Source organism: Bombina bombina, chromosome 1 (assembly GCF_027579735.1).
Source record: "Bombina bombina isolate aBomBom1 chromosome 1, aBomBom1.pri, whole genome shotgun sequence".
Taxonomy (NCBI): domain Eukaryota; kingdom Metazoa; phylum Chordata; class Amphibia; order Anura; family Bombinatoridae; genus Bombina; species Bombina bombina.
In genome coordinates, this window is record NC_069499.1 from 179,491,598 (window position 1) to 179,506,204 (window position 14,607).

Sequence of the window (14,607 nt, forward strand, 5' to 3'; positions counted from 1 at the left end):
TCCTACCTAAGGTGGTCACTAACAGGAATATCAATCAAGAGATTGTGGTTCCATCTTTGTGTCCTAATCCTTCTTCGAAAAAGGAACGTCTGCTACACAATCTAGATGTAGTCCGTGCCCTGAAATTTTATCTACAGGCAACTAAGGATTTTCGACAAACGTCTTCCCTGTTTGTCGTTTATTCTGGTCAGAGGAGAGGTCAAAAAGCTTCGGCTACCTCTCTCTCCTTTTGGCTTCGTAGCATAATACGGTTAGCCTATGAGACTGCTGGACAGCAGCCTCCTGAAAGAATTACAGCACATTCTACTAGAGCTGTGGCTTCCACTTGGGCCTTTAAGAATGAGGCTTCTGTTGAACAGATTTGCAAGGCTGCAACTTGGTCTTCTCTTCATACTTTTTCCAAATTTTACAAATTTGACACTTTTGCTTCTTCGGAGGCTGTTTTTGGGAGAAAGGTTCTTCAGGCAGTGGTTCCTTCCGTATAAAGAGCCTGCCTGTCCCTCCCGTCATCCGTGTACTTTAGCTTTGGTATTGGTATCCCATAAGTAATGGATGATCCGTGGACTGGATACACTTAACAAGAGAAAACATAATTTATGCTTACCTGATAAATTTATTTCTCTTGTAGTGTATCCAGTCCACGGCCCGCCCTGTCACTTTAAGGCAGGTAATTTTTCCATTAAACTACAGTCACCACTGCACCCTATGGTTTTCCTTTCTCTGCATGTTTTCGGTCGAATGACTGTTAATGGCAGTTAGGGGAGGAGCTATATAGCAGCTCTGCTGGGTGAATCCTCTTGCACTTCCTGTTGGGGAGGAGTTAATATCCCATAAGTAATGGATGATCCGTGGACTGGATACACTACAAGAGAAATAAATTTATCAGGTAAGCATAAATTATGTTTTTTCACTTTTAAGTTAACGTGAAAGTGCCAAACCTCTGTGATGTAGATAACATTAGATCTGAGATTGACAGAGGTCATCTGTTTCATTGTTTTATTCTGCCTTTAATAATAAATAAGGCCTGATCAGAAATGTTATTTCATTCAGATTTTGTGCAATGTATCACGTTTCCATATTACCATATGTAGGGAGATGTGTGCATATACCTTGAAAAGTAGGGGCTAATTTTATTATGTTATTTTGATCAGTCAGTAATCAAATATTAATGAGTAATGAGATAACACCTGTGTACTGAATTTTTATGGAAAAGAAAATACCACACAACTCAGGATATTGTCAGAAATTTGGGTTTTGACAGCTAAAAATGGTGCATAACCTGTGAACTGCGTTTCAAGCAACACGAAAATTGTAATGTAAGGAAAAACGAGCATTCAGAATTGATGAATATCCCACACAGAGTTGTCAGTCTTGATTTCAGCATTATCATGGTGTACGCCTGCAATTGATGATTCTAAATTTGTTTTATTGTGTGTGCCTGTAATTGATGTAATTATATGCTTGTTTAACTATATTGTTCTAGTTCTTCTATTAAATTGATGCTGTGCAAGCCTTCATGTTCCACTCTATAATTAACATTAATTGTATTTTTTTTTCTGACAGCTTCTTTTTTGATATTCTGAAATGTGAAACCTGTTTTGCGTGTTTATGCAACGTATTTACAGTTTTCTATCACTCTATCTCAACATCTATCTATCTATATCTATATACATATACACACTACAATACAAACCGGTCTTTGCATTGGCAAATTCAGCAAAATACTCGGGCATGCTTCTTGATGTCAGGCAAAATTGGACATTTCTATGAGCACTCAGACCTGTAAATTCAGACCTTCCCCCCTCCAAGTTTGTTTTTTCCTTTTGACTTTACCTTGTATTTGAAAATTTTAGTCATACCAAAATTCTGCTTTTCACTTTTCTTGTATGCTGGAAACAATTTAATACCTCCTGTAATGTCTGTAATGTTAAAAAATAAGATGCAAGCTTACATCTGTATACAAAAATGAAAATAGTTAAATCTAGAAACATTGAAATCAATCTTAAAGGGACAGTCTACACCAGAATTGTTATTGTTTTAAAAGATAGATAATCCCTTTATTACCCATTCCCCAGTTTTGCATAACCAACACAGTTATAATAATATACTTTTAACCTCTGTGATTATCTTGTATCTAAGCCTCTGCAAACTGCCCCTTTATTTCAGTTCTTTTGACAGACTTGCAGTTTAGCCAATCAGTGCCTGCTCCCAGATGACTTCACGTGCACGAGCACAGTGTTATCTATATGAAATACGTGAACTAACACCCTCTAGTGGTGAAAAACTGTTAAAATGCATTCTGAAAAGAGGTGGCCTTCAAGGTCTAAGAAATTAGCATATGAACCTCCTAGTTTAAGCTTTCAACTAAGAATACCAAGAGAACAAAACAAAATTGGTGATAAAAGTAAATTGGAAAATTGTTTAAAATGACATGCTCTATCTGAATCATGAAAGTTTATTTTGGCCTAGACTGTCCATTTAAATGTATTTGTGTATGTTTTATAACATTTGAACCTTTTTTTTCTCTTATTTTTGTTCTGTAGAAAATTTTGCAACTTCTTCCTGAAAGAATCCACCAGCGATGGCAGTATCACAGCATCAGTAAGTAGTACACGTTTCTCCAACATAGGTGTGTCCGGTCCACGGCGTCATCCTTACTTGTGGGATATTCTCCTCCCCAACAGGAAATGGCAAAGAGCCCAGCAAAGCTGGTCACATGATCCCTCCTAGGCTCCGCCTACCCCAGTCATTCTCTTTGCCGTTGTACAGGCAACATCTCCACGGAGATGGCTTAGAGTTTTTTAGTGTTTAACTGTAGTTTTTATTATTCAATCAAGAGTTTGTTATTTTGAAATAGTGCTGGTATGTACTATTTACTCAGAAACAGAAAAGAGATGAAGATTTCTGTTTGTATGAGGAAAATGATTTTAGCAACCGTCACTAAAATCCATGGCTGTTCCACACAGGACTGTTGAGAGCAATTAACTTCAGTTGGGGGAACAGTGAGCAGTCTCTTGCTGCTTGAGGTATGACACATTCTAACAAGACGATGTAATGCTGGAAGCTGTCATTTTCCCTATGGGATCCGGTAAGCCATGTTTATTAAGATCGTAAATAAGGGCTTCACAAGGGCTTATTAAGACTGTAGAGGGCTAAATCGATTCATTATTAACACATATTTAGCCTTGAGGAATAATTTATTCTGGGTATTTTGATATAATAATATCGGCAGGCACTGTTTTAGACACCTTATTCTTTAGGGGCTTTCCCAAATCATAGGCAGAGCCTCATTTTCGCGCCGGTTTTGCGCACTTGTTTTTGAGAGGCATGACATGCAGTCGCATGTGAGAGGAGCTCTGATACTTAGAAAAGACTTTCTGAAGGCGTCATTTGGTATCGTATTCCCCTTTGGGCTTGGTTGGGTCTCAGCAAAGCAGATACCAGGGACTGTAAAGGGGTTAAAGTTAAAAACGGCTCCGGTTCCGTTATTTTAAGGGTTAAAGCTTCCAAATTTGGTGTGCAATACTTTTAAGGCTTTAAGACACTGTGGTGAAAATTTGGTGAATTTTGAACAATTCCTTCATGTTTTTTCGCAATTGCAGTAATAAAGTGTGTTCAGTTTAAAATTTAAAGTGACAGTAACGGTTTTATTTTAAAACGTTTTTTGTACTTTGTTATCAAGTTTATGCCTGTTTAACACGTCTGAACTACCAGATAGACTGTGTTCTGAATGTGGGGAAGCCAGAATTCCTATTCATTTAAATAAATGTGATTTATGTGACAATGACAATGATGCCCAAGATGATTCCTCAAGTGAGGGGAGTAAGCATGGTACTGCATCATTCCCTCCTTCGTCTACACGAGTCTTGCCCACTCAGGAGGCCCCTAGTACATCTAGCGCGCCAATACTCCTTACTATGCAACAATTAACGGCTGTAATGGATAATTCTGTCAAAAACATTTTAGCCAAAATGAACACTTATCAGCGTAAGCGCGACTGCTCTGTTTTAGATACTGAAGAGCATGACGACGCTGATAATAATGGTTCTGAAGGGCCCCTAACCCAGTCTGATGGGGCCAGGGAGGTTTTGTCTGAGGGAGAAATTACTGATTCAGGGAACATTTCTCAACAAGCTGAACCTGATGTGATTACGTTTAAATTTAAGTTGGAACATCTCCGCATTCTGCTTAAGGAGGTATTATCCACTCTGGATGATTGTGACAAGTTGGTCATCCCAGAGAAACTATGTAAAATGGACAAGTTCCTAGAGGTCCCGGGGCTCCCAGAAGCTTTTCCTATACCCAAGCGGGTGGCGGACATTGTTAATAAAGAATGGGAAAGGCCCGGTATTCCTTTCGTCCCTCCCCCCATATTTAAAAAATTGTTTCCTATGGTCGACCCCAGAAAGGACTTATGGCAGACAGTCCCCAAGGTCGAGGGAGCGGTTTCCACTTTAAACAAACGCACCACTATACCCATAGAGGATAGTTGTGCTTTCAAAGATCCTATGGATAAAAAATTAGAAGGTTTACTTAAAAAGATGTTTGTTCAGCAGGGTTACCTTCTACAACCAATTTCATGCATTGTCCCTGTAGCTACAGCCGCATGTTTCTGGTTCGATGAGCTGATAAAGGCGGTCGATAGTGATTCTCCTCCTTATGAGGAGATTATGGACAGAATCAATGCTCTCAAATTGGCTAATTCTTTCACCCTAGACGCCACTTTGCAATTGGCTAGGTTAGCGGCTAAGAATTCTGGGTTTGCTATTGTGGCGCGCAGAGCGCTTTGGTTGAAATCTTGGTCAGCTGATGCGTCTTCCAAGAACAAGCTACTTAACATTCCTTTCAAGGGGAAAACGCTGTTTGGCCCTGACTTGAAAGAGATTATCTCTGATATCACTAGGGGTAAGGGCCACGCCCTTCCTCAGGATCGGCCTTTCAAGGCAAAAAATAAACCTAATTTTCGTCCCTTTCGTAGAAACGGACCAGCCCAAAGTGCTACGTCCTCTAAGCAAGAGGGTAATACTTCTCAAGCCAAGCCAGCTTGGAGACCAATGCAAGGCTGGAACAAGGGAAAGCAGGCCAAGAAACCTGCCACTGCTACCAAGACAGCATGAACTGTTGGCCCCCGATCCGGGACCGGATCTGGTGGGGGGCAGACTCTCTCTCTTCGCTCAGGCTTGGGCAAGAGATGTTCTGGATCCTTGGGCGCTAGAAATAGTCTCCCAAGGTTATCTTCTGGAATTCAAGGGGCTTCCCCCAAGGGGGAGGTTCCACAGGTCTCAGTTGTCTTCAGACCACATAAAAAGACAGGCATTCTTACATTGTGTAGAAGACCTGTTAAAAATGGGAGTGATTCATCCTGTTCCATTAAGAGAACAAGGGATGGGGTTCTACTCCAATCTGTTCATAGTTCCCAAAAAAGAGGGAACGTTCAGACCAATCTTAGATCTCAAGATCTTAAACAAGTTTCTCAAGGTTCCATCGTTCAAGATGGAAACCATTCGAACTATTCTTCCTTCCATCCAGGAAGGTCAATTCATGACCACAGTGGATTTAAAGGATGCGTATCTACATATTCCTATCCACAAGGAACATCATCGGTTCCTAAGGTTCGCATTCCTGGACAAGCATTACCAGTTCGTGGCGCTTCCTTTCGGATTAGCCACTGCTCCAAGGATTTTCACAAAGGTACTAGGGTCCCTTCTAGCTGTGCTAAGACCAAGGGGCATTGCTGTAGTACCTTACTTGGACGACATTCTGATTCAAGCGTCGTCCCTTCCTCAAGCAAAGGCTCACACGGACATTGTCCTGGCCTTTCTCAGATCTCACGGATGGAAAGTGAACGTGGAAAAGAGTTCTCTATCTCCGTCAACAAGGGTTCCCTTCTTGGGAACAATAATAGACTCCTTAGAAATGAGGATTTTTCTGACAGAGGCCAGAAAAACAAAACTTCTAGACTCTTGTCGGATACTTCATTCCTTTCCTCTTCCTTCCATAGCGCAGTGCATGGAAGTGATCGGTTTGATGGTAGCGGCAATGGACATAGTTCCTTTTGCGCGCATTCATCTAAGACCATTACAACTGTGCATGCTCAGTCAGTGGAATGGGGACTATACAGACTTGTCTCCGAAGATACAAGTAAATCAGAGGACCAGAGACTCACTCCGTTGGTGGCTGTCCCTGGACAACCTGTCACAAGGGATGACATTCCGCAGACCAGAGTGGGTCATTGTCACGACCGACGCCAGTCTGATGGGCTGGGGCGCGGTCTGGGGATCCCTGAAAGCTCAGGGTCTTTGGTCTCGGGAAGAATCTCTTCTACCGATAAATATTCTGGAACTGAGAGCGATATTCAATGCTCTCAAGGCTTGGCCTCAGCTAGCGAGGGCCAAGTTCATACGGTTTCAATCAGACAACATGACAACTGTTGCGTACATCAACCATCAGGGGGGAACAAGGAGTTCCCTAGCGATGGAAGAAGTGACCAAAATCATTCTATGGGCGGAGTCTCACTCCTGCCACCTGTCTGCTATCCACATCCCAGGAGTGGAAAATTGGGAAGCGGATTTTCTGAGTCGTCAGACATTGCATCCGGGGGAGTGGGAACTCCATCCGGAAATCTTTGCCCAAGTCACTCAGCTGTGGGGCATTCCAGACATGGATCTGATGGCCTCTCGTCAGAACTTCAAAGTTCCTTGCTACGGGTCCAGATCCAGGGATCCCAAGGCGGCTCTAGTGGATGCACTAGTAGCACCTTGGACCTTCAAACTAGCTTATGTGTTCCCGCCGTTTCCTCTCATCCCCAGGCTGGTAGCCAGGATCAATCAGGAGAGGGCGTCGGTGATCTTGATAGCTCCTGCGTGGCCACGCAGGACTTGGTATGCAGATCTGGTGAATATGTCATCGGCTCCACCTTGGAAGCTACCTTTGAGACGAGACCTTCTTGTTCAGGGTCCGTTCGAACATCCGAATCTGGTTTCCCTCCAGCTGACTGCTTGGAGATTGAACGCTTGATCTTATCGAAGCGAGGGTTCTCAGATTCTGTTATCGATACTCTTGTTCAGGCCAGAAAGCCTGTAACTAGAAAGATTTACCACAAAATTTGGAAAAAATATATCTGTTGGTGTGAATCTAAAGGATTCCCTTGGGACAAGGTTAAGATTCCTAAGATTCTATCCTTCCTTCAAGAAGGATTGGAAAAAGGATTATCTGCAAGTTCCCTGAAGGGACAGATTTCTGCCTTGTCTGTGTTACTTCACAAAAAGCTGGCAGCTGTGCCAGATGTTCAAGCCTTTGTTCAGGCTCTGGTTAGAATTAAGCCTGTTTACAAACCTTTGACTCCTCCTTGGAGTCTCAACTTAGTTCTTTCAGTTCTTCAGGGGGTTCCGTTTGAACCCTTACATTCCGTTGATATTAAGTTATTATCTTGGAAAGTTTTGTTTTTAGTTGCAATTTCTTCTGCTAGAAGAGTTTCAGAATTATCTGCTCTGCAGTGTTCTCCTCCTTATCTGGTGTTCCATGCAGATAAGGTGGTTTTACGTACTAAACCTGGTTTTCTTCCAAAAGTTGTTTCTAACAAAAACATTAACCAGGAGATTATCGTACCTTCTCTGTGTCCGAAACCAGTTTCAAAGAAGGAACGTTTGTTGCACAATTTGGATGTTGTTCGCGCTCTAAAATTCTATTTAGATGCTACAAAGGATTTTAGACAAACATCTTCCTTGTTTGTTGTTTATTCCGGTAAAAGGAGAGGTCAAAAAGCAACTTCTACCTCTCTCTCTTTTTGGATTAAAAGCATCATCAGATTGGCTTACGAGACTGCCGGACGGCAGCCTCCCGAAAGAATCACAGCTCATTCCACTAGGGCTGTGGCTTCCACATGGGCCTTCAAGAACGAGGCTTCTGTTGATCAGATATGTAGGGCAGCGACTTGGTCTTCACTGCACACTTTTACCAAATTTTACAAGTTTGATACTTTTGCTTCTTCTGAGGCTATTTTTGGGAGAAAGGTTTTGCAAGCCGTGGTGCCTTCCATTTAGGTGACCTGATTTGCTCCCTCCCTTCATCCGTGTCCTAAAGCTTTGGTATTGGTTCCCACAAGTAAGGATGACGCCGTGGACCGGACACACCTATGTTGGAGAAAACAGAATTTATGTTTACCTGATAAATTACTTTCTCCAACGGTGTGTCCGGTCCACGGCCCGCCCTGGTTTTTTTAATCAGGTCTGATAATTTATTTTCTTTAACTACAGTCACCACGGTACCATATGGTTTCTCCTATGCAAATATTCCTCCTTAACGTCGGTCGAATGACTGGGGTAGGCGGAGCCTAGGAGGGATCATGTGACCAGCTTTGCTGGGCTCTTTGCCATTTCCTGTTGGGGAGGAGAATATCCCACAAGTAAGGATGACGCCGTGGACCGGACACACCGTTGGAGAAAGTAATTTATCAGGTAAACATAAATTCTGTTTTTTTAATGTGCTATTTACACATACTTTAAACGCACAAATTTAGTTGCTGGGTTTGTTTTACATTTTTCTTTCTTTTTCTTCTGTTTTCTTCTTTAATAAATGGTAACAACAAATTTATTTTGTAGCATTATTTTCTGTCACACATTCCTTGTTTATCAGATTAGCTTTAATATGCAAACTGGACAGCAATATAATATGGATGGGCCGGTTTTAGTTTGCAAAAAGACTACTAAGGAAATTCTTGCAAAGAAATGCTTGTAATTTAGAAAATTGCTGGACAGGGACAGTATACACCAATGTTCATATAACTGCATGTAATAGACACTACTATAAAGAATATGCAGGTACTGATCTAGAAATGCAGTACAAAACCTGTTAAAAACTTACTTAGAAGCTCCAAGTTTAGCACAGTTGATGAGATTAGCTGGAACACCCAGTGAAATGGGCTGGATGCAGATACTCCCCCCCCCCCCCCCCCCTGCATATGAAAAGACAGATTAGATAAACAGGAGGCAACAGTGGTCTGTAAACGCGCGTATACATCTGACACTTTGGGCCTTGGTTAGGAGCCTGAAAACCAGCACAATGTTATTAAAAAAAAATAAGCAAAACTATACATTGTTACAAAAAAACTCCCAGATGGGCTATATAAATGGATCATCTAGAAAACATTTATGCAAAGAAAATTCTAGTGTATAATGTCCCTTTAAGAAAATGCTGTGCTTTTTGCATTACATAAATGCTAATGTAGCAAATATAATTATAAAGAAATTTTAACTCTGATCCTATTTTGAGAATATTGTCTGGCAAGGATTTTTTAAAAAATCTTGCTTTTTTATAGCTTGTATTGACCGCCTTGTACTGAATATGGTTCTTTAAGTGTGTGAGCAAGAAACACAGATTTATATGTACCAATACATTAATTTATTCACACTTATAGTAAAATTATATGCACACCTGCTCTGATGTTTTGAACTATTTTCAAAGTTGTTTTTGAGGGAATGAGCCTTTCTGTTGTCTATATTGGTCCAAACTTGGTTACATATATACTGATGTTGGCAAGAAGGGAATGGGTATAAGTGGAAATTGGCACCCTTTAGGCTTCTGTGAGAAAGTTCTGCCTACTCAAGAAGTCAAGGGAGTTTTTACCCATCTGTGCTTAATATGTTTTTACTATGAGTGTGAAGTAATTATTTAATATTGCAAATCTTAAAGTGAATGTAAATTTTGATGCTAAAGTGCCCGGTTTTTAAAAATTTGATTAAAAACAGGGGCACTTTAATTCATCAAAATTTACATTTCACTGTGAAAAAACCTTTTAAACCTGACAGCCGCTCCAGCTTCCCCCGGTCGTCGCAAGCCATTTCTGAAGTCAGATATGATGGTCATCCTCCAATCACGGCTTCCCCCCCGGGGGAATCAGTGTCTGATTCAATGTCGTGATTGGAGGATGACCGATCCGTCATTTTAGACCCAGGAAGAGGCTTTGCGACGGGCGGAGGAAGCTGGAGCGGCTGTCAAGTTTAAAAGACAAGTATTTTTTCACGAGTAAAATGTAAATTTTGATGAATTAAAGTGCCCCTGTTTTTAATCGAATTTTTAAAAACCGGGCACTTTAGCATCAAAATTTTCATTCACTTTAAGAAACAAATAGTCATTCACCTGCTTTGTGTATTTATAAAAAAAAACAAAAACTTTTTTAATATCAAGGAGAACTTTTACATGCTGATTTAAATATGTTGTTTATTGGTGTTCTGTATTGTTGATCTCAGGTATAGAGATGTTGCCTGAAGATTTCTGTGATCACCAAGATTATAATGGAGGATGCCAAAGACCTATATTAAAGATGGTGATAGTGTCTGACCGAGACCTCCAACACATAAAGTTTAGTGTTACAACAAGCCTGCTTTATAAAACAAACATTGCAAAAAATAAAAACATGTAAAATATAAGTAGTAAAGAAACTGGGGGACTTACGGGCGGCGGTCGAGTATGGCCGCATTATTGTGAGCTGTTTCAGACCTCAGATTTTACTGTTCAGATCTTATGTGGGTGAGACTATTGATATCAAGTCAGCAAGCATTGTTGTATAGTTTGAACTTAGTTTAATGTCTGTCTGCTGCCATATACCGGAGCTTTAATTTAAGGCTTGTTCCTCTCAACACAACCCTCCCGTCAGAGATCATCTCTGTTGCGGCACAGTACCAGGATGTACTGTACAGTTTGTTTAGCTTTTTTTCTAACTGCTGCGCTGGAATTACAGCTGTATCTGTTGATTTTCTGGAGGGATATGGTGCTGGACAAACATTAGGCTGACCATACAGCATTGAGGAGCATTTTCAAAAACTGCATGCACTTTAAGTTCCATAAAACAGATTGAGATCTGTGCATATCCTAAAAGGGCTAATTAAGAAAAAATAGTTTGCATTAAAAAAATGTTTAAAAATTGTTGGGAAGTATTTTAAAATAATTTGCAAAAATACTTAAAATAGCCATGCTGTCTAGACACTGTGCTCCACCCCTCTTATCAGTGTTTAGACACAGGCTTTGTATTTCAACCGAGTTCACAGCTTCTAGGCCTGCTCCAGCAGATAATCCCTATTCATTTGTGTATTTTACCAAAACAACAATGGATATAGCTACAGCCATAAAAGGAATTGTGTGGGGGGAGTTGGAGCTGTACAATTCAGAAACTTAAAAGAAAGGGTTAATGGTAAGGCACTGCAGTATACATTTGCAGGTAAAGTAATTAATGTACATTTTATTATATTTTGTCTCTATCGCAACTTATTTTCTGTCCCTTTACCAACATTGTTTGGCCTTTAGTGACTACTCTACAGATTATGTAGAAGTGAAGCAGGAGAATGTGTTGATGGAAGAATACCTGAATATCTAGCAGATGCAACATGAGTGGTTCCTGCATGCCCTGATTTTAGCACTGTAAATACGTATTTTAGTGCTATAGGCTTACAATTGAAGTATAAGAAAATGCCCCCATGCTGCTTCACCTTCCAGATATGCCTCAGCTTAGAGAAGTGACAGCGTGACTAATGGCAAGGAGTTTTAGGACAGAGCTACATATTAAATGCGTGTGTTTAGAGCACTATAACACATATGTTAAAGTCTGCATCTCTTGTTATGTATGCTTATGCGCATATGTGATAATGTATACAAGGCAGGCAAATATGAAGACTCCTTAGTCAGATGAAGGTCTGCTCTGTCTATTCTCTAGGTTATGGTTTCCCCTATATTTTCTATATAGTCTATTGCATTCTGTATTATTAGGGATGTTGGGACTTAATATTATTTTTCCGATTTACTTGGATAATTTCCTAACACTGCTCTTCTGCTCACTCTCCCCCCCAGTATTTAAATGTTTTCTTTGACTGAGTTTAGAATCCGTCTGGGGATCTGTAAGTAATAACGACTAAGACTAACTCTACCCTGATAAGATAAAGTAAGTAAGTGATAGCAGACTGTTTCATATCATACAATCTGTATTACCATTCCTTTAGAGGATATTATCTCTTAAAGTGACAGTTAAGTTAAAATTAAACTTTTATGATTCAGGTTCAACATGCATATTTTTCTTCATTTGAAGCACACATGATTTGGTTATTCTCTCCCCTCTCTATACGTGTTGCAGTCATATACCGCCCCCCTGGCTCCCCAACTCAATTTTTAGACCACTTTGCTGCCTGGCTTCCTTATTTCCTTTCCTCAGACACCCCTGCCCTCATTCTTGGCGACTTCAACATCCCCATTAACAATCCCACTGCCTCATCTGCTAAACAACTTCTGCAACTCACTTCCTCTTTCGGTCTCTCACAATGGACTGATTCTCCCACTCACAAAGACGGTCACTCCCTTGACCTGATCTTTAGCTATCGATGCACTCTCTCAAACTTCTCAAACTCCCCTTTTCCTCTTTCTGACCACCATCTCCTTACCTGCAACATATCATCCCTTCCTACAACTCTCCCACCTTCTACTCCTCACACCAAACTTCACAGAAGCATTAGGTCTTTAGATCAGCAACAACTTACTAATTCCCTTCAACCGCTCCTCTCATCCTTCTCCTCCTTTTCCTGCCCTGAACAATCTATCTGCCACTATAATTCCACCCTTATATCCGTCCTTGACGATCTCGCCCCTCTTACCACTGCTAGGAAATCACACACTCATCCCCAGCCCTGGCATACTCCTCTGACACGGTACCTACGCAGATGTTCCCGTACTGCTGAACGGCATTGGAGAAAATCACGGAGTTCAGCTGATTTTCTTCATTACAAATTCATCTTGAACTCCTACTACTCTGCCCTTAATCTCCACAAGCAACACTACTTCTCTACTCTTATCTCTAATCTTTCTTCAAATCCAAAACGTCTGTTCTCCACTTTCAATACTCTCCTCCGCCCTCCCCCACTTCCTAATACAACTTCTCTGTCAGCTCAAGACTTTGCCAGTCACTTCATTTACAAAATTGATTCCATCAGACATGAAATCAGCTCTCAACACAATTCCATTCTCTCCCCCTCTCAAATACTCTCACTCAACCACAACCCTCATAACCTGAAGCTTAGTTCATTCTCCCCTGTTACTGAGGACGAAGTTTCAGCACTTATACTGCGCTCTCACCTCACTACCTGTCCCCTTGACCCTATCCCCTCACAGCTGCTCCCCTCTCTCTCTGCTACCCTTACCCCTATGCTAACACACATTTTCAACCTCTCCCTCAGCACTGGTACATTTCCCTCATCATTGAAACATGCACTGGTCACACCTATCCTCAAAAAACCTTCCCTTGATCCTACCTCCCCATCCAACTACCGCCCAATTTCCCTCCTCCCTCTTGCTTCAAAGCTTCTCGAAAAACTAGTATATGCACGCCTATCCCATTTCCTTACGTTAAACTCCCTTCTTGACCCGCTGCAATCTGGATTTCGTCCCTATCACTCCACAGAGACAGCTATTGTTAAGGTCACCAACGACCTACTTACAGCTAAATCAAAAGGCCACTTCTCTCTGCTTATCCTCCTTGATCTGTCCGCAGCCTTTGACACTGTCGACCACCCTCTTTTGCTCCAAACCCTCCAATCCTTCGGCATCTGTGACACAGCCCTTTCGTGGCTCTCTTCCTACCTATCAAACCGTACCTTCAGTGTAGCCTTCTCTGGGGCCTCCTCTGCCCCGTCACCCCTTTCTGTCGGAGTACCGCAAGGCTCTGTCCTCGGTCCCCTTCTCTTCTCAATCTATACGTCATCACTAGGTTCCCTTATTAAGTCCCACAGTTTCCAATATCATCTGTATGCCGATGACACCCAAATCTACTTCTCTGCACCAGAACTATCTCCTTCCTTGCTAACCCGTGTCACTAACTGTCTTTCTCACATCTCTTCCTGGATGTCCTCTCACTACCTCAAGCTAAATCTCTCCAAAACTGAGCTCCTTATTTTCCCCCCTTCTTCCAAAATCTCCACCCCCAATATCTCTATAACTGTCGACAACTCCATCATTACCCCTACCCCGCATGCCCGATGTCTCGGGGTCACATTTGACTCAGATCTTTCCTTCACTCCTCACATTCAGTCCTTGGCTACAGCCTGCCGCTTCCACCTTAAAAACATCTCTAAAATTAGACACTTCCTTACACAAGACACAACTAAGATTTTAATCCACTCTCTCATTATTTCCCGCCTTGATTACTGCAACTCTGTCCTCTCTGGTCTCCCCTCCTGCCGCCTAGCTCCTTTACAATCCATAATGAATGCCTCTGCCAGACTCATCTTCCTTACACGTCGCTCTTCATCTGCGGCGCCTCTCTGCCAATCCCTTCACTGGCTTCCTCTTGCCTCTAGGATCAAACACAAAACTCTCACTCTTACATACAAAGCCCTCAACTGCACTGCTCCCCGCTACATCTCAGACCTTGTCTCCAGATACTCTCCCTCCCGTCCCCTTCGCTCTGCTCACGACCTCCTACTCTCCTCCTCTCTTGTCACCTCATCACACTCCCGTTTACAGGACTTCTCCAGACTGGCTCCCATCTTATGGAACTCTCTGCCTCGCTCCACAAGACTCTCTTCTAGTTTTAAAAGCTTCAAGTATTCCCTAAAGACTCTACTGTTCAGG

At 41.7% G+C, this 14,607-nt stretch overlaps 1 protein-coding gene across 9 annotated transcripts in view; it reads left to right on the forward strand.

Annotated features, from left to right (window-relative positions):
• The window catches only part of RALGAPA1 (Ral GTPase activating protein catalytic subunit alpha 1), a 1,007,748-nt gene that overhangs the window by 130,846 nt on the left and 862,295 nt on the right, over positions 1 to 14,607 (forward strand). For all 9 annotated transcript variants that reach the window (XM_053697738.1, XM_053697739.1, XM_053697743.1 and 6 more), the window contains exon 4: positions 2,544 to 2,601. In XM_053697738.1, the coding sequence (XP_053553713.1) occupies positions 2,544 to 2,601 (58 nt within the window). The remainder of the gene's footprint in view (positions 1 to 2,543; positions 2,602 to 14,607) is intronic.